Below are 21,608 nucleotides of genomic sequence, written 5' to 3'. Positions count from 1 at the left end.
CCTTATTCTGTAGAGTACATTATGCCTGGTTGACTCATCTATATGGAAGACGTGGTTGGGTGGATACCAGATCCTTTCTGTTTCACTCATTAAAGCAAACATATTATGATACACAGGTGTGATACCTAGAAAAGAAGCAGAGAAAGGAATTATTAAAGATACACAACAGAACATTTACATAGCACCTATAATTTGTAATGAGGCTAAAGTAACAACTCTTAAAATCAGAATGAAATGCAGTAGCAGTCGAAATCTTTTGATATTCCACTCCCTACAACTGAATTATTAATCACAATCTTTTTTTATACAAACATACTTCGTTTTAGTGCACTCTGCATTATTGTACTTTGCAGATATTGTGGGGTTTTTTCCTTTACAAAATAAGGATTTACAGCAACTGTGAATCTGGTAAGTCTGTCAGCACCATTTTTCCAACAGCGTGTGCTCACTTTGTGTCTCTATGACACATTTTGCTAATTCTTGCAATATTTCAAACTTTTTCATTATTATTATATCAGTTATGATGATCTGTGATCAGTGATCTTCGACATTACAATTGTAATCGTTTGGGGCCGCCATGAACCGTGCCCATATAAGATGACAAACATAAGCAATAAATGCTGTGTGTGTTCTGACTGCTCCAGCAATAGCCATTCCTGTCTCTCTCCCTCTCCTTAGGCCTCTCTATTCCCTGAGATACAACTGTATGGAAAATAGGCCAATTAATAATCCTACAATGGCCTCTAGGCATTCAAGTGAAAGGAGGAGTTTCATATATTGAAGAGTTTCATATCTCTCACTCTAAATCAAAAGCTACAAATGATTAAACTAAGTGAGGAAGGTATATCAAATGCCAAGATAGACTAAAAGCCAGGCCTCCTGCACCAGTCAATTAAGTTCTGAATGCAAAGAAAAGGTTTCTGAATGAAATTAAAAGTGCTACTGCAGTAAATACATAAATGATGAGAGCAAAACAGCCTTATTGATGATGTGACAAAAGTTTGAGTGGTCTAGATAGAAGATCAAACCAGCCACAATATTCCCTGAAGTCAAACCCTAAACCAGAGCAAGGCCCTAATTGTCTTCAAATCTGTGAAGGCTGAGAGGGGTGAGGAAACTGAAGAAGAAAAGTAGGAAGGTAGCAGAGGTTGGTTCATGAAGTTTAAGAAAAGAAACCGAGGGGGCGCACCCAAGATGGCCAAATAGAAACAGCTCCAGCCTCCAGCTCCCAGCATGAGCGACACAGAATATGGGTGATTTCTGCATTTTCAACTGAAGTACCAGGTTTATCTCACTGGGGCGGGTCGGACAGTTGGTGCTGATCCGCTGGTTGGAGTGCAGCCCAACCAGCAAGAGCTGAAGCAGGGCGAGGCATCGCCTCACCTGGGAAGCGCAAGAGGGAAGGAAATTCCTTTTCCTAGCCAAAGGAAATTGAGACACACAACACCGGGAAAATCGGGTAACGCTCACCTAATACTGCGCTTTACCAAGGGTCTTAGCAAACGGCATACTAGGAGATTATATCCCACACCTGGCCCGGAGGGTCCCAAGCCCACGGAGCCTCCCTCATTGCTACCACAGCAGTCTGAGATCTAACTGCAAGGTGGCAGCGAAGCTGGGGGAGGGGCGCCCGCCATTGCTGAGGCTTAAGTAGGTAAACAAAGCCACCGGGAAGCTCGAATTCGGTGGAGCCCACCACAGCTCAAGGAGGCCTGCCTGCCTCTGTAGACTCCACCTCTGGGGACAGGGCATAGCTAAACAAAAAGCAGCAGAAACCTCGGCAGAGGTAAATGTCCTTGTCTGACAGCTTTGAAGAGAGCAGTGGTTCTCCCAGCACAGAGGTTGAGATCTGAGAATGGACAGACTGCCTGCTCAAGTGGGTCCCTGACCCCTGAGTAGCCTAACTGGGTGACATCCCCCACTAGGTGCAGACCGACACCTCACACATCACACGGCTGGGTACACCCCTGAGACGAAACTTCCAGAGCAATAATCAGACAGCAACACTCGTTGTTCAGCAATATTCTATCTTCTGCAGCCTCCGCTGCTGAAACCCAGGCACACAGGGTCGGGAGTGGACCTCAAGCAAACTCCAGCAGACCTGCAGCTGAGAGTCCTGACTGTTAGAAGGAAAACTAACAAACAGAAAGGACACCCATACCAAAACCCCATCAGTACATCACCATCATCAAAGACCAAAGGCAGAGAAAACCATAAAGATGGGGAAAAAGCAGTGCAGAAAAGCTGGAAATTCAAAAAATCAGAGCACATCTCCCCCTCCAAAGGAACGCAGCTCATTGCCAGCAACGGAACAAAGCTGCACGAAGAATGACTTTGACGAGTTGAGAGAAGAAGGCTTCAGTCGATCAAACTTCTCAGAGCTAAAGGAGGAACTACATAACCAGCGCAAAGAAACTAAAAACCTTGAAAAAAGATTTCACGAATGGCTAACTAAAATAACCAATGTAGAAAAGTCCTTAAAAGAGCTGACAGAGATGAAAATCATAACATGAGAACTATGTGACAAATGCACAAGCTTCAGTAACCGACTCGATCAACTAGAAGAAAGAGTATCAGCGATTGAAGATCAAATGAATGAAATGAAGCAAGAAGTCAAGAGAAAAAAGAGTAAAAAGAAATGAACAAAGCCTCCAAGAAATATGGGATTATGTGAAAAGACCAAATCTACATCTGATTGGTGTGCCTGAAAGTGACAGGGAAAATGGAAACAAGTTGGAAAACACTCTGCAGGATATCGTCCATGAGAACGTCCCCAACCTAGTAAGGCAGGCTAACATTCAAATTCAGGAAATACAGAGAACGCCAAAAAGATACTCCTCAAGAAGAGCAACTCCAAGACACATAATTGTCAGATTCACCAAAGTTGAAATGAAGGAAAAAAATCTTAAGGGCAGCCAGAGAGAAAGGTCGAAATACCCACAAAGGGAAGCTCATTAGACTAACAGCACATCTCTCGGCAGAAACTCTACAAGCCAGAAAAGAGTGGGGGCCGATATTCAACATTCTTAAAGAAAAGAATTTTCAACCCAGAATTTCATATCCAGCCAAACTAAGTTTCATAAGTGAAGGAGAAATAAGACAAGCAAACGCTTAGAGAGGCCTGCCCTACAAGAGGTCCTGAAGGAAGCAATAAACATGGAAAGGAACAACAGGTACCAGTCATTGGTACCTGCCAAAGTGTAAAGTCCATCGATGCTAGGAAGAAACTGCATCAACTAACAAGCAAAATAACCAGCTAATATCATAATGACAGGATCAAGTTCACACATAACAATATTAACCTTAAATGTAAATGGACTAAATGGTCCAGTTAAAAAACAGACTGGCAAAATGGATAAAGTCAAGACCCATCAGTTTGCTGTATTCAGGAGACCCATCTCACATGCAGAGACACACATAGGCTCAAAATAAAAGGATGGAGGAAGATCTACCAAGCAAATGGAAAACAAAAAAAGCAAGGGTTGCAATAGTAGTGTCTAATAAAACAGACTTTAAACCATCAAAGATCAAAACAGACAAAGAAGGCCATCAGATAATGGTAAAGGGATCAATTCATCAGGAAGAGCTAACTATCCTAAATATATATGCACCCAATACAGGAGCACCCAGATTCATAAAGCAAGTCCTTAGAGACTTACAAAGAGACTTAGACTCCCATACAATAATAATAGGAGACTTTAACACCCCACTGTCAACATTAGACGATCAACGAGACAGAAAGTTAACAAGGATATCCAGGAATTGAACTCAACTCTCCACCAAGCAGACCTAATAGACATCTACAGAACTCTCCACCCCAAATCAACAGAATATATATTCTTCTCAGTACCACATCACACTTATTCCAAAATTGACCACATAGTTGGAAGTGAAGCACTCCTCAGCAAATGTAAATAAACACAAATTTTGACAAAATGTCTCTCAGACCATAGTGCAATCAAACTAGAACTCAGGACTAAGAAACTCAATCAAAACCGCTCAACTACATGGAAACTGAACAACCTGCTCCTGAATGACTACTGGGTACATAATGAAATGAAGGCAGAAATAAAGATGTTCTTTGAAACCAATGAGAACAAAGATACAACATACCAGAATCTCTGGGACACATTTAAAGCAGTGTGTAGAGGGAAATTTATAGCACTAAATGCCCACGAGAGAAAGCAGGAAAGATCTAAAATTGACACCCTAGCATCACAATTAAAAAAACTAGAGAAGAAAGAGCAAACACATTCAAAGGCTAGCAGAAGGCAAGAAATAACTAAGATCAGAGCAGAATTGAAGGAGACAGAGACACAAAAAACCCTCCAAAAAATCAATGAATCCAGCAGCTGGTTTTTTGAAAAGATCAGCAAAATTGATAGACCATTAGCAAGACTAATAAAGAAGAAAAGAGAAGAATCAAATAGACACAATAAAAAATGATAAAAGGGGATATCACCAACAACCCCACAGAAATACAAACTACCATCAGAGAATACTATAAACACCTCTATGCAAATAAACTAGAAAACCTAGAAGAAATGGATAATTTCCTGCACACTTACACTCTCCCAAGACTAAACCAGGAAGAAGTTGAATCCCTGAATAGACCAATAGCAGGCTCTGAAATTGAGGCAATAATTAATAGCCTACCAACCAAAAAAAAACTCCAGGACCAGACAGATACACAGCTGAATTCTACCAGAGGTACAAGGAGGAGTTGCTACCATTCCTTCTGAAACTATTCAAATCAATAGAAAAAGAGGGAATCCTCCCTAACTAATTTTACGAGGCCAACATCATCCTGATACCAAAGCCTGGCAGAGATACAACAAAAAAAGAGAATTTTAGACCAATATCCCTGATGAACATCAATGCAAAAATCCTCAATAAAATACTGGCAAACCGAATCCAGCAGCACATCAAAAAGTTTATCCACCATGATCAAGTGGGCTTCATCCCTGGGATGCAAGGCTGGTTCAACATATGCAAATCAATAAACGTAATCCAACACATAAACAGAACCAAAGACAAGAACCACATGATTATCTCAATAGATGAAGAAAAGCCCTTCATGCTAAAAACTCTCAATAAATTCGGTATTGATGGAACGTATCTCAAAATAATAAGAGCTATTTATGACAGACCCACAGCCAATATCATACTGAATGGGCAAAAACTGGAAGCATTCCCTTTGAAAACTGGCACAAGACATAGATGCCCTCTCTCACCATTCCCATTCAACATAGTGTTGGAAGTTCTGGCTAGTGCAATCAGGCAAGAGAAATAAAGGGTATTCAGTTAGGAAAAGAAGAAGTCGAATTGTCCCTGTTTGCAGATGACATGACTGTATATTTAGAAAACCCCATTGTCTCAGCCCAAAATCTCCTTAAGCTGATAAGAAACTTCAGCAAAGTCTCAGGATACAAAATCAGTGTACAAAAATCACAAGCATTCTTATATACCAGTAACAGATAAACAGAGAGCCAAATCATGAGTAAACTCCCATTCACAATAGCTTCAAATAGAATAAAATATCTAGGAATCCACCTTACAAGGGATGTAAAGGACCTCTTCAAGGAGAACTACAAACCACTGCTCAGTGAAATAAAATAGGACACAAACAAATGGAAGAACATACCATGCTCATGGATAGGAAGAATCAATATTGTGAAAATGGCCATACTGCCCAAGGTAATTTATAGATTCAATACCATCCCCATTAAGCTACCAATGACTTTTTTCACAGAATTGGAAAAAACTGCTTTAAAGTTCATATGGAACCAAAAAGACCCCACATTGCCAAGACAATCCTAAGCCAAAAGAACAAAGCTGGAGGCATCACACTACCTGACTTCAAACTATACTAACAAGGCTACAGTAACCAAAACAGCAGGGTACTGGTACCAAAACAGAGACATAGACCAATGGAACACAACAGAACCCTCAAAAATAATACCACACATCTACAGCCACCTGATCTTTGACAAACCTGACAAAAACAAGAAATAGGGGAAGGATTCCCTATTTAATAAATGGTGCAGGGAGAATTGGCTAGCCAGAAGTAGAAAGCTGAAATGGATCCTTTCCTTACTCCTTATACGAAAATTAAACAAGATGGATTAGAGACTTAAATGTTAGACCTAAAACCATAAAAACCCTAGAAGAAAACCTAGGTAATACCATTCAGGACATAGGCATGGGCAAGCACTTCATGTCTGAAACACCAAAAGCAACGGCAACAAAAGCCAAAATTGACAAATGGGATCTAATTAAACTAAAGAGCTTCTGCACAGCAAAAGAAACTACCATCAGAGTGAACAGGCAACCTACAGAATGGGAGAACATTTTTGCAATCTACTTATCTGACAAAGGGCTAATATCCAGAATCTACAAAGAACTCAAACAAATGTACAAGAAAAAAACAAACAACCCCATCAAAAAGTGGGCAAAGGATATGAACAGACACTTCTCAAAAGAAGACATTCATACAGCCAACAGACACATGAAAAAATGCTCATCATCACTCGCCATCAGAGAAATACAAATCAAAACCACAATGAGATACCATCTCACACCAGTTAGAATGGCAATCATTAAAAAAATCTGGAAACAACAGGTGCTGGAGAGGATGTGGAGAAACAGGAACACTTTTACACTATTGGTGGGACTGTAAACTAGTTCAACCATTGTGGAAAGCAGTGTGGTAATTCCTCAAGGATCTAGAACTAGAAATACCATTTGACCTGGCCATCCCATTACTGGGTATATACCCAAAGGATTATAAGTCATGCTGCTACAAAGACACATGCACACGTATGCTTATTGCGACCCTATTCACAATAGCAAAGACTTGGAATCAACCGAAATGTCCATCCGTGACAGACTGTATTAAGAAAATGTGGCACATATACACCATGGAATACTATGCAGCCATAAAAAAGGATGAGTTCGTGTCCTTTGTAGGGACATGGATGCAGCTGGAAACCATCATTCTCAGCAAACTATTGCAGGGACAGAAAACCAAACACCACATGTTCTCACTCCTAGGTGGGAACTGAACAATGAGATCACTTGGACACAGGAAGGGGAACATCACACACCGGGTCCTATTGTGGGGAGGGGGTAGGAGGGAGGGATAGAATTAGGAGATATACCTAATGTAAATGACGAGTTAATGGGTGCAGCACACCAACATGGCACATGTATACATAGGTAACAAACCTGCACGTTGTGCACATGTACCCTAGAACTTAAAGTATAATTTAAAAAAAAAAAGAAAAAGAAACCATGTCCCTAACATAAAAGTGAGAGGTAAAGCAGCAAGTGTTGATGGAGAGGATGCAGCAAGTTATCCAAAGATCTAAGAACGATCACTGATAAACAATAGATTTTCAGTGCAGACAAAACAGCCTTCTGTTGGAAGAAGATGCCATCTAGGAGTAGTTTCATAGTTAGAGAGAAGTCAATGCTTGCCTTCAAAGTTTCAAAGAACTGAATGACTCTCTGCTGAGGAGCTAATGCAGCAAGTGACTTTTAGTTGAAGCCAATGCTTATTGACCATTCTGAAAATCTATGGGCCTTAAGAACTATGCTCAATTACCCTGCCTGTGCTCTATAAATGGAATGACAAAATCTAGAAGACAGCACATCTGTATACAGCATGGTTTACTGAATATTTTAAGCCACCGTTGAGACCTAAAGCTCAGAAAAAAAGATTCCTGTCAAAGTACTATTACTCCTTGACAATACACCTGGTCACCCAAGAGCTCTGATGAAGATGTACATTGAATTTCATGTTGTTTTCATGCCTGCTAACATAACATCCATTCTGCAGCCCATGAATCAAGGAGCAATTTGACTTTCAAATCTTAGTATTTGGGAAACACATTTTGTAAGGTTATGGCTGTCACAGTGTTTCCTCTCACGGATCTAAGCAAAGTAAATAAAAAAACTTATGGAACGAATTCACCATTCTAGATGTCATGAAAAACATTTGTAGTTCATGAGAAGAGGTCAAAATGTCAGCATTAACAGGAGTTTGAAAGAAGCTGATTCTGACTCTCGTGGATCTCTGACGGATTTAATCTTCAGTGGAGGAAGTCACTGCAGATGTGGTAGAAGTAGCAAGAGAACTAAAATTAGAAGTGGAGCTTGAAGACGTGACTGAATTGCTGTAATCTCGTGATAAAACTTGGACAGATAAGGAATTGCTTTTTAAGGATGAGCAAATAAAGTGGTTTCTTGAGATGGAATCTATTCCTGGTGAAGATGCTGTGAATATTGTTGAAATGACAACAAAGGATTTATAATATTATATCAGCTTAGTCAAAGCAGTGGCAGGGTTTGAGTGAATCAACTTCCCATTTTCAAAGAAGTTCTATTGCAGGTAAAATGCTATCAAATAGCATTGCATACTACAGAGACATCTTTCATGAAAGGAAGAGTCCATTGATGCAGCAACCTTCATTGTCTCATTTTAAGAAATTGCCATAGCCACCCAACCTCTAGCAGTCACCATCCTGGTCAGTCAGTAGCCATCAACATCAAGGCAAGACTCTCCACCAACAAAAAGATTACGACTCACTGAAGGCTCGGATGATTGTGAGTGCTTTATGACAATAAAGTATTTTTCAATTAAGGTATGTACTTTTTTGGACATAATGTTATTGCATACTTAACAGACTACAGAATAATTTAAACATAACTTTTATTTGCACTGGGAAACCTAAAACTTCATGTGATTTGCTTTATTGCAATATTTGCTTTACTGCGATAGTCTGGAACCAAACCCACAATGTCTCTGAGGTATGTCAATATTTTAAAATATAACTGCTGAGACTCTTTGAAGCAGATATTTTTTTTTTAATTTCATCTGTTTTTTCAGTTGTCCTCTGCAGAAAGGTTGGTTCAAATTTTCAAGTTTCCCTGAACTGGAGGTATAATAAAAATCCATGCTTGTATGTGGTTGTGGGGAGGGAGTTGTTTTAATTAATAGGTATCAAATTACAAAAATATTTAGAAGTCATGAATACTCTTAAAAGAACAATGTGTCAAGTTTTACACAATACACTAATAATTATATCCTTTGCGCTATTTTAATTTACAATGAAAGATTTTTAATGTCAACTTAAAATGTGAGTGCATACATAATTTCTTAAAAGATATTTTTAGAAGGTACATTCACAAATGGTTGAAAGCCACTGAACTAAAAAACCAAGAGAATACCTATACCACACAAGTAAATAATACAAGCTATTTTCAAGCATATATAGAACATTCACACATATGCATACATGTACAGACACAAGCACAAACACAACAATCATGTGAACTCAAAACAAGTCTTTAGAAGTTCCACAGAATAACCATACATACCAAGTTCTCTGACCATACTTCAATTAAATCAAAAATGAATATGTAAAAAATTTTAATCCTATATATTCAAAACATAATGCTCACAGAACACAGAAGTATTTTATCCTAGCTACGTTTTCACTATTTTCCACTGTAGACAGAAATGACACAAATAACAAACTGACAACAAAGACTTAAATTCTGAATTTAAATTATTAACACGACCGTCTACTTACAGATGGGTAATATTTCAACAAGTTATTTATAATAACATTATTTAGTGGCAACTTTTAAACAGTATACTTGTATTCATTCTTTTATTTACAAATAACTTCCAAATAACTCAGAAGTCAAAGGAAAATACATTAAGAAGCATTTATAATGAATAATGATTACCAATATCATGTATTAAAAATCATGGAATACAACTAAAGTGAAACTCAAGAGGAAACATTGTAGCTTTTAGAAAATAAGAGCAAATGATCTAAGTATCTACTCAATATAGTAGAAGACAATAGAATAATCCCAAAGAAAGGTTACAGATGGACATGATGAAAATCCAATAGGGAGAAGTGACAAAATAAAAGATGATTATTTGCAAAATAGATCTTTGTCAAGGATAGTAAGAAAAAAACAGGCACAGATAAACACTAAGAACTTTAAAAAAACATAATTATAAGTTATGAAGACAAAGAGTGCTAGAACAACATTATGCCAATAAACTTGAAAATACAGACAGATGGACAATTTTTGTAAAAATATAACTTTAAAAAGATTAATAAATTTAAAACTTCAATAGAACTATAACCATTAAAGAAACAGATTCTGGTTGGGTGCAGTGGCTCACGCACTTTGAGAGGCCGAGGCAGGTAGATCACCTGAAGTCAGGGGTTTGCGACCAGCTTGGCCAACATGGCAAAACACTGTCTCTACCAAAAATACAAAAATTAGCTGGGTGTGGTGGCGGGTGCCTGTAGTCCAGCTAGTCAGGAGGCTGAGGTAGATGAATCACTTGAACCCTGAAGGCGGAGGTTGCAGTGAGCCATGATCATGCCACTGCACTCCAGCCTGGGAAACAGAGCAAGACTCAGTCTCAGCACCACATCACACTTATTCCAAAATTGATCACATAGTTGGAAGTAAAGCACTCCTCAGCAAATGTAAAAGAACAGAAATTATAACAAACTGTCTCTCAGACCACAGTGCATCAAACTAGAACTCAGGATTAAGAAACTCAATGAAAATCACCCAACTACAAGGAAACTGAACAACCTGCTCCTGAATGACTACTGGGTACATAACGAAATGAAGGCAGAAATAAAGATGTTCTTTGAAACCAATGAGACAAACACACAACATACCAGAATCTCTGGGACACATTTAAAGCAGTGTATAGAGGGAAATGTGTAGCACTAAGTGCCCACAAGAGAAAGCAGGAAAGATCTAAAATAGAAACACTACATCACAATTAAAAGAACTAGAGAAGCAAGAGCAAACACATTCAAAAGCTAGCAGAAGGCAAGAAATAAGATCCGAGCAGAACTGAAAGAGACAGAGACACAAAAAACCCTTCAAAAAATTAATGAATCCAGGAGCTGGTTTTCTGAAAAGATCAACAAATATGATAGGCTGCTAGCAAGACTAATAAAAAAGAAAAGAGAGACGAGTCAAATAGACGCAATAAAAAATGATAAAGGGGATATCACCACCGATTCCACAGAAAAGCAAACTACCATCACAGAATACTATAAACACCTCTACGCAAATAAACTAGAAAATCTAGAGGAAATAGATAAATTCCTGAACACAAACACCCTCCCAAGACTAAACCAGGAAGAAGTCAAATCCCTGAATAGACCAGTAACAACTTCTGAAATTGATGCAGTAATTAAAAGCCTACCAATCAGAAAAAGTTCAGGACCAGAGGGATTCACAGCCCAATTCTACCAGAGGTACAAGGAGGAGATGGTACCATTCCTTTGGAAACTATTCCGATCAATAGAAAAAGAGGGATTCCTCCCTAACTCATTTTACGAGGCCAACATCATCCTGATACCAAAGCCTGGCAGAGATACAAAAAAAAAAAGAGAATTTTAGCCCAATATCCCTGATGAACATCGATGCAAAAATCCTCAATAAAATACTGGCAAAACGAATCCAGCAGCACATCAAAAAGTTTATCCACCATGATCAAGTGGGCTTCATCCCTGGGATGCAAGGCTGGTTCAACATTCGCAAATCAATAAATGTAATATAGCATATAAACAGAACCAAAGACAAGAACCACATGATTATCTCAATAGATGCAGAAAAGGCCTTTGACAAAATTCAACAGCCCTTCATGCTAAAAACGCTCAATCAATTAGGTATTGATGGGATGTATCTCAAAATAATAAGAGTTATTTATGACAAACCCACAGCTAATATCATACTGAATGGACAAAAACTGGAAGCATTCCCTTTGAAAACTGACACAAGAGAGGGATGCCCTCTCTCACCACTGCTATTCAACATAGTGTTGGAAGTTCTGGGCAGGGCAATCATGCAGGAGAAAGAAATAAAGGGTGTTCAATTAGGAAAAGACGAAGTCAAATTGTCCCTGTTTGTAGATAACATGATTGTATATTTAGAAAACCCCATCATCTCAGCCCAAAATCTCCTTAAGCTGGTAAGCAACTTCAGCAAAGTCTCAGGATACAAAATCAATGTGCAAAAATCACAAGCATTCTTATATACCAATAACAGACAGCCGAATCATGAGTGAACTCCCACTCACAATTGTTTTGAAGATAATAAATACCTAGGAATCCACCTTACAAGGGATGTGAAGGACCTCTTCAAGGAGAACTACAAACCACTGCTCAACGGAATAAAAGAAGACACAAAATAATGGAAGAACACTCCATGCTGATGGATAGAAAGAATCAATATCGTGAAAATAGCCATAATGCCCAAGGTAATTTATAGATTCAGTGCCATTCCCATCAAGCAACCAATGACTTATCTTCACAGTACTGGAAAAAACTACTTTAAAGTTCATTTGGAACCAAAAAAGAGCTCGCATTGCCATGACAATCCTAAGCCAAAGAACAAAGCTGGAGGCATCACGCTACCTGACTTCAAATTATGCTAAAGGCTACAGTAACCAAAACAGCATGGTACTGGTACCAAACAGAGATATAGACCAATGGAACAGAACAGAGCCCTCAGAATTAATACCACACATCTACAACCATCTGATCTTTGATAAATCTGACAAAAACAAGAAATGGGGAAAGGATTCCCTATTTAATAAATGGTGCAGGGAAAATTGGCTAGCCATAAGTAGAAAGCTGAAACTGGATCCCTTCCTTACACCTTATACAAAAATTAATTCAAGACAGATTACACACTTAAATGTTAGACTTAAAACCATAAAAACCCTAGAAGAAAACCTAGGTAATACCATTCAGGACATAGGCATGGGCAAGGACTTCATTTCTAAAACACCAAAAACAACAGCAACAAAAGCCAAAATTGACAAATGCGATCTAATTAAAGAGCTTCTGCACAGCAAAAGAAACTACCCATCAGAGTGAAAAGGCAACCTACAGAATGGGAGAACATTTTTGCAATCTACTTATCTGACAAAGGGCTAATATTCAGAATCTACAAAGAACTTAAACAAATTTATAAGAAAAAAACAAACGACCCCATCAAAAAGTGGGCAAAGGATATGAACAGACACTTCTCAAAAGAAGATATTTGTGCAGCCAACAGACACATGAAAAAGTGATCATCATCACTGGCCATCAGAGAAATGCAAATCAAAACCACAATGAGATACCATCTCACACCAGTTAGAATGGCAATCATTAAAAAGTCAGGAAACAACAGGTGCTGGAGAGAATGTGGAGAAATAGGAATACTTTTATACTGTTGGTGGGACTGTAAGCTAGTTCAACCATTGTGGAAGACAGTGTGGTGATTCCTCAAGGATCTAGAACTAGAAATACCATTTGACCCAGCCATTCCATTACTGGGTATATACCCAAAGGATTATAAATCATGCTGCTATAAAGACACATGCACACATATGTTTATTGTGGCACTATTCACAATAGCAAAGACTTGGAACCAACCCAAATGTCCGTCAATGATAGACTGGATTAAGAAAATGTGGCACATATACACCATGGAATACTATGCAGCCACATAAAAGGATGAGTTCGTTTCCTTTGTAGGGACATGGATGCAGCTGGAAACCATCATTCTCAGCAAACTATCGCAAGGACAAAAAACCAAACACCACATGTTCTCACTTATAGGTGGGAACTGAACAATGAGAACACTTGGACACAGGAAGGGGAACATCACACACTGGGGCCTGTCGTGGGGTGGGAGGAAGGGGGAGGGATAGCATTAGGAGATATACCTAATGTAAATGACAAGTTAATAGGTGCAGCACACCAACAGGGCTCATGTATACATAGGTAACAAACCTGCACGTTGAGCACATGTAGCCTATAACTTAAAGCATAATAATAATTTTTTAAAATACCCATTAAAAAAAGGGAACAGACTCTATCCACTTAAACAAAAGAAGAAAAGAAAGAAGGAGCAGGAAAGAGACAGAAGAAGGGAAGGAAGAAGCATAACAAAGAAGAAAGAAAAACCACCATCAGGCCCAGACAAGATTTATATTTGAGTTCAATCAAACATGAAAGACAATTCCATCTTAAGTATACTATCACAGAGAATAGACCAAGAAGGAACAGAGAAATTGACACATTTTGTAAATTTAGTTTGACGACGATACCAAGGGTAATCTCAACAATATAGATAGAAAAATCTTAAACTTTACTTCCATGATTATAGAAGTAAAAGAGTAACATCAGTGAAAATGGTGGAATAGGTAGTTCCAAGGGCCTATCCTTCTCCACAGCAATAGGGGGGAAAAATGAGTAAAAACCGTCAGAATGAACTTCATATAAACTATAGAAAATAGGCAAAGATATGCAGCAATCAATATAAATGCTGAATCAAGAAAACAGCAACTAAAAATGGCAGGAAAGTTGTGCAGCATTTTTACTTTCCCTTAACCACCCACTACCCCCACATCCTGCCTAGCAACCCCCTGCTTTACTCCCCCTAGTTAACCCTAGTTAAGCAAAGTCTTGAAGATGGCAATTGGTGTTCCCAGTGTGAAACTCTGGTCCCTGGCTCTGGAGTGAACAGAGCTGACCTTAATCTCAAAAAACCATTTTTCTCTCTTTTGACCTGACTGGGGACTGACTGAAGAAATGATGCAAAGAGCACACCTATGTTCCACTTAATTCAGGACTTTCTCGGGGCAGAAAAGCAGCTACACAGAAGACATTCATTGAAAACATTGCAAATGAACAACCTGGGACAGAGGCCTAAAGTTGAGGCAAACAATAAACACACTGAAAACCAAAAAAGACACAAGAGAGGAGAGTTTCTTTGGGAAATGACGGCACTGAAAAGCATCACTATGTATTGGAGAGTAGAAAAGCCACATGCATGCCCAAGGAATGGCACTTAGAAGAAAAGACCCTAAGCTTTCACCTCAAGCTGTTCTTTAGAGTCAGCACAAGCAGGAAAGGAAGGCTAAGGCAGAGTTGTAAATGGACTAGGTAAACACTGAATGAGTGTCCCAACATAGAGCCAATCTGCAAAGACTGAAAGAGTTGTTCTTTTCTATTATTTTCTTTTGGCTCTAGGAATTCAATAAAATCTGTCAAAAAAAAAATCTTACAAGCTAAAAATCAGTCTTACAAGCTAAAAATCTTACAAACTAAAATCTCACAAGCTAAAATCTGACTAGCTAAAAAAAATCTTACAAGCTGAAAAATCTTACAAGCTAAAAAAATCTTACAAGCTAAAATCTTACTACAAGCTAAAGGATCAGAGATTTCAGAGACTACACACAACAAAAAATACAGACTTTACAATATAGTCAAGATCACTAACTAGAGGTCTCTCATATCCACTTCCCCCACTAAAAACTAAAACCATGAGTATATAATCACACTTTGAGTAGATTATCCAAGAGGAACACTGGTATTCAATAGAAAAGCAAGGAAGGAGACAGAACAAGACAGCCTGCTCTGCCGGGAGTGGCAAGAAGCTGGAAGAGACTCCACATACGGAAAGGGTGAGAGATGCCCAATGGTCCACATTCCTACTGTGAACCCCTGCAATTTTAGTCACAGGAAAGACCCTAGACCCTTGCAGGACAAAAAATTAACATAGAGGGCTGCCCAGAGACAGCACAAAAGCATTTCCTATTCCAGTGAGGAAGTTCACTCTGGGTCCCACACTCCCCCTGAGTCCTAAGCAGCTACAGCAAGGTGTTATTTTGGAAGCCCAGCTCACAACAGAATGCGTACTCCCCTGGGGCCCAATGGCACCATAAAAAAGAATGTAATCATGTCATTCACAGCAACATGGATGGAACTGAAGGTCATTATGTCAAGTGAAATAACCCAGGAACTGAAAGACAAATATCACAAGTTCTCATTCATGTGTGGGAGCTTAAAAAGTTGATCACATGAAGGTAGAGTGGATTGGTAGCAGGGACTGGCAAGGTTATATAGGTGGGAAGGGGGAAATGAAGAGACGTTGGTTAATGGGCACAAAAATACAGACAGAAGGAACAAGTTCAAATGTTTGACAGAAGAGTAGGGTAACTATAGTTAACAACAATGTATTGTATTTTTCAAAATATCTACAAGGAACTTGAAATGTACCTAGCTTCCTCCAACTTACAGTTAATGGCTATTCTGACCTATACTGATCTTAAATTAAACAGAATAAATTGATGTCATCATACATTCTTATAAATATTATATTAGACATTTAATTTACCTCTACAAATAAAATCATATTACAATTCTTCAAAACAAAGCTTATGCGTCAACTAGTCTTTCTATTAAAAGAACATTTAAAAATGAGATACCATGATAATAGGCTCTATAGTAACCTCAGTGGTCTAGTAAAATGTATTAGCTCTACAGAAAGAATTCTCTGGTTCATAGTTTTGGTCCACAGATAATACAATCAGGTCTCAAGAGTAAAAATGATTTCAAGATACACCAAAGATGTGAGAAATATATATATATATGAGGAAAGACTGGCAAAGGTCTTCAGAAGCTAACTAGAAGAAAATGATGGTTTGTCAACCATTTAATCAAGATTTTAAATCAAATACATATTTCAAAACATTAATTCTTTGCTTTCATGTTGCTCTCAGGATCTAGCTTTAATATTAACTTATGTCATGAGATAGCCCATGACAGGATGTAATTATATATGTAATTATAAAGAATACTCAGCAAACATTTATGGCCATCAAGTTTGTTTTGACACCTAGCCCAAAGCAGATTCACCATAAGTTGTACTCCAGTAACACTTTCATTGTCTATGCATGTGAAAACACACATGCCAGACATACAAGCATTAAAAAATATATATATATTATGCATGTACCTAGTATTAGCATAGCATAATTAAAACAATAATACATGGATTAAAAAGGAAAAGGCTGTTTTTTAATACTTACCACAAGCTTTAGAAGCAGCAATACAGATTTCTTCTGCAACATACTCCCCAGATGGAAAGGTCAGATAATCTGCCTCAGATTTCCCAAGGGAATGGTAAAGATACACCTGAAGGACTGGATCTATTTGCTTCATAGAATTGGCATTTCCAGAAATATCACCATTCTGATATATAGAAGATGTGGATGTTCCCTCCATTTCTGTCATAGTAAGGCAGGCCATTCCCATGCAGAGTCTTTTTCAGAATATTTGCCTGTAAGAGAAAACAATAAAGTTACAAATGGGCTGGGCGCAGTGTCTTACACCTGTAATCCTAGCACTTTGCGGGGCCGAGGTGGGCAGATAGCTTGAGCCCGTATGTCTCCAACAAGCCTCAGCAACATGGTGAAACCTCATCTCTACAAAAAAAATACAAAAAAAAAAAAAAAACAATTAGCTGGACGTGGCAGCATGCACTTGTAGTCCTAGCTACTCTCCGAGCGGAGCAGAAGAATCACTTGAGCCTGGGAGGTTGAGGCTGCAGTGAGCCTCCACACTCCATCACACTCCAGTCTGGGTGACACAGCGAGACTCTGTCTCAAAAATGAATGAATGAATGAATGAATGAATAAATAAATAAATAAAGTTACAAATGTAAATAATATTGATAAGGCATCCTTCATATACAAAGAAGGACTGCTCCTTGACAGCAATGGCTGTCAAATCCATTAGCTGGATAAATAGCGTGTACTACTACATACAAAGCACAATGCAAGAAATCACACATTTTAAACTTCCTGTGGACAAAGATTATAAAATTCCAGTTAACAACCTAATTGAGGAAGATGATATAAATTCGTAACATGAACAAACAAGCATTAAACTTAGTTACAGACAACAGAAGAAGAGATCTCAAATTGAGGGAAGAGGGGTCCAGAAGGCTGACTAGAAGTATCTGGTACTAGCCTCCTCCACAAAGAAGAACAGAAGTAGCGAGCAGATAATCACACTTCGAATAGGTCGTCTAAGAGAGAACACTGAAATTCAACAGAGAAGTGATAGAAAACACCTAAAGCAAGGAAGGAGAGGGAAGTGGGGCAGCCTGCTTGGCCAGGATCAGCCGGAAGCCTAGAGAGCCTGCACAGTGTGGGGAAAGAGTAAGTGAGAGACTCCCAGTGGCACACATTTTCACCACAAATTCCTGCAATCCCAGACACAAGAGAGTCCTTCAACTTTCATGGGCCCTGGGAGTAACATAGGAGCTGCCTGGAGACTGCACAATGACAATGCCTTAGAGAGGGAGCTTACGCTGATCCAACATACCCCCGATTCCTAAGCAGCTACAGCACAGTGACATTTTTAAAGCCCAACCCCCACCAGAATGCATCCTACCCTGGAGTTCAATAGCCCCCACATATCCACACCCCTAGAGCCCCACTGACATCCTCCACCCACAGTTACCTCCACTGCTGGCTGCTGCCTATGGGACCAAAGCACAAGCCATTGGCAGTAACCCCACTGCTCCCAGCAGAAGGGCTGCCATACATTTGTATGTGCCCTGAGGACAAGCTCTACCACCTACAGCTGCCACCATTGCAGGCTGCTGCCGCTAGTGTCAAAATACATGCACCCTGAGTATAGCTTCATCACATCTGCAGACTCCACCTGCAGCTGCAGTGCACACTCCCCAGCCAGCTCCCTACAACTGCTCCCACTGAGAGCAACCCCACCCCTCCCCAGCATCAGGGCACAGCACAGCCACTGCCGCCCCCACCTGTACATTCCACCAGGAAATTGGAAATCATCCTGCTCCTGCCCACCATAAACAGCACCTGCTCCCACTACTGGAGGACCTGAGGATACTCTCATCCTGCTCAGTTCAGCACCCCACTGCCAAGTACCCAAGCATGTTATCTGGGGGCCTTGGGATCGCACCAGTTTGTCCACATCCAGTGTCAACTGAGCATTCCACCTGGGGGTCTGAGGATGTGACCCACCCAACCTGCCACTACCACTACAGCTGGTTCCCACTCACACTTGCCACCTGCAGGTTTTGGGACTTGCCTACCCAGCCTATCGCTGTCACCGCCAACATAAGCACAGACAATTGGAGAGCCAGAGGATGTCCTACCATTGCTACTGACATGGCCTATGCCATGCTCACTGCCCAGGGGCCTGTGGACCCACTCAGCTGCCCAGCCCATCACTGCCACTGCTGGTACCCAAACAAGTTACCTGGAGACCCAAAAATTGGACTGCCTGGACCCACTAATACCATTACTAATGTAAGCCACCCTGGGGCTAATGTACATGGCTGTCCAACTGCTGCCACCACTGAGGACTGAGGATCGGTCCAGCTGGTGTCACCATCCCCAGCAAAAGTTCACCACAGCCTTCACAACCACACACTATGCCACTGAGGAAATCACAGACACCACTGATGCTGTTTACAGAGGAAAAAAAATCTTACAGAGACTACATTACTGCATGCACTCAGATTCAAACCCAAAGTGCCCTGGCCAACCAACACCCCAAACAAATCTTCAGGAAAAAGTCCTACCCTATGAAAGCAAATACAAAAAAATGGAAGTGACTATTACACCAGATGTGTAAGGTCACAAGAAACATGGAAACAAGAGGAAATATGACATCTCCAAAGGATCACAATAATTTTCTACCAAAAGATTCCAATCCAAAAGAAATTCATGAGATGCCAGAAAAAGAATTTAAAAAATGATATTAAAGCAGCTCAGGGAGATACAAAAGCATACAGATAAACAATACGAAGAAATCAGAAAAAAAAACTCAGGATATGAATGAGAAATTTACCAGAGAGAGATATCATTTAAAAAGAAAACAAGAAACCCTGAAACTGAAGAATTCATTTAATGAAATAAAAAATACATTCTAGAGCATCTATAATAGACTAAATTGAGCAGAAGAAAATTTCTGAACTTGAAGACAGGTCTCCTGAAATAACACAGACAAAACTAAAAAAAAAAGAATGAACAAAGCCTGCATGACGTATGGGATACCATAAAGCAACCTAATATTAGAATTTTCAGTATTCTGGAAGACAATGAAAATACAAAAGGAATAGAAAACCTGGTAAATGAAATAATAGCTGAAAACTACCCAAGTATAGCAAGAGATTTAGACATCCAGATACAGAAGGTCAGAGAGCCCCAAAAAGAAAATTCCAACAGGTTCTCCACAACACATTAGAGTCAAACTGTCAACAGTCTAAGACAAAGAGAGAATTCTAAAAACAGCAAGAAAAAAGTGTCTAGTCACTTCTAAGGCAAGCTCCATCAGACTAACAGCAGATTTCTCAGCAGAATCATTACAGGCCAGGAGAGAATGGAACAACAAACCTGACAAAAACAAGAAATGGGGAAAGGATTCCCTATTTAATAAATGGTGCTGGGAAAATTGGCTAGCCATAAGCAGAAAGCTGAAACTGGATCCTTTCCTTACTCCTTATACGAAAATTAATTCAAGAAGGATTAGAGACTTAAATGTTAGACCTAAAACCATAAAAACCCTAGAAGAAAAACTAGGCAATATCATTCAGGACATAGGCATGGACAAGGACTTCACGTCTAAAAACACCAAAAGCAACGGCAACAAAAGCCAAAACTGACAAATGGAATGTAATTAAACTAAAGAGCTTCTGCACAGCAAAAGAAACTACCATCAGAGTGAACAGGCAACCTACAGAATGGGAGAACATTTTTGCAATATACTCATCTGACAAAGGGCTAATATCCAGAACCTACAAAGAACTCAAACAAATTTACAAGAAAAAAAAAAAAACAACAACCCCATCAAAAAGTGGGCAAAGGATATGAACAGACACTTCTCAAAAGAAGACATTTATGCAGCCAACAGACACATGAAAAAATGCTCATCATCACTGGCCATCAGAGAAATGCAAATCAAAACCACAATGAGATACCATCTCACACCAGTTAGAATGGCAATCATTAAAAAGTCAGGAAACAACAGGTGCTGGAGAGGATGTGGAGAAACAGGAACACTTTTACACTATTGGTGAGACTGTAAACTAGTTCAACCATTGTGGAAGACAGTGTGGTGATTCCTCAAGGATCTAGAACTAGAAATACCATTTGACCCAGCCATTCCATTACTGGGTATATACCCAAAGGATTATAAATCATGCTGCTATAAAGACACATGCACACATATGTTTATTGTGGCACTATTCACAATAGCAAAGATTTGGAATCAACCCAAATGTCCATCAGTGACAGACTGGATTAAGAAAATGTGGCACATATACACCATGGAATACTATGCAGTCATAAAACAGGATGAGTTCATGTCCTTTGTAGGGACATGGATGCAGCTGGAAACCATCATTCTCAGCAAACTATCGCAAGGACAAAAAACCAAACACCACATGTTCTCACTCCTAGGTGGGAATTGAACAATGAAATCACCTGGACACAGGAAGGGGAACATCACACACCAGGTCCTATTGTGGGGAGGGGGTAGCGGGGAGGGATAGAATTAGGAGATATACCTAATGTAAATGACGAGTTAATGGGTGCAGCACACCAACATGGCACATGTATACATATGTAACAAACCTGCATGTTGTGCACATGTACCCTAGAACTTAAAGTATAATAAAATAAAGAAATCAAAAAAAAAAAAAAGTGCTGAAAGAAAAAAAACCTGCAA

The 21,608-nt window shown here is 39.4% G+C and overlaps 1 protein-coding gene across 4 annotated transcripts in view; it reads right to left on the bottom strand.

Annotated features, from left to right (window-relative positions):
* Positions 1–21,608, bottom strand: part of LOC105491847 (Janus kinase 2) — a 162,034-nt gene that overhangs the window by 99,197 nt on the left and 41,229 nt on the right. For all 4 annotated transcript variants that reach the window (XM_011758564.2, XM_024796070.2, XM_011758566.3 and 1 more), the window contains 2 exons: positions 16,925–17,175; positions 2–125 (listed from right to left, as the gene is read on the bottom strand). In XM_011758564.2, coding sequence (XP_011756866.1) covers positions 2–125; positions 16,925–17,150 — 350 coding nt within the window. In that variant the 5' untranslated portion in view covers positions 17,151–17,175. The remainder of the gene's footprint in view (position 1; positions 126–16,924; positions 17,176–21,608) is intronic.

The sequence above is a fragment of the Macaca nemestrina genome, chromosome 14 (assembly GCF_043159975.1).
Source record: "Macaca nemestrina isolate mMacNem1 chromosome 14, mMacNem.hap1, whole genome shotgun sequence".
Lineage (NCBI taxonomy): Eukaryota > Metazoa > Chordata > Mammalia > Primates > Cercopithecidae > Macaca > Macaca nemestrina.
Note: the sequence above shows the minus strand (reverse complement) of the source record. Positions and strands in the feature narration are given on the sequence as shown.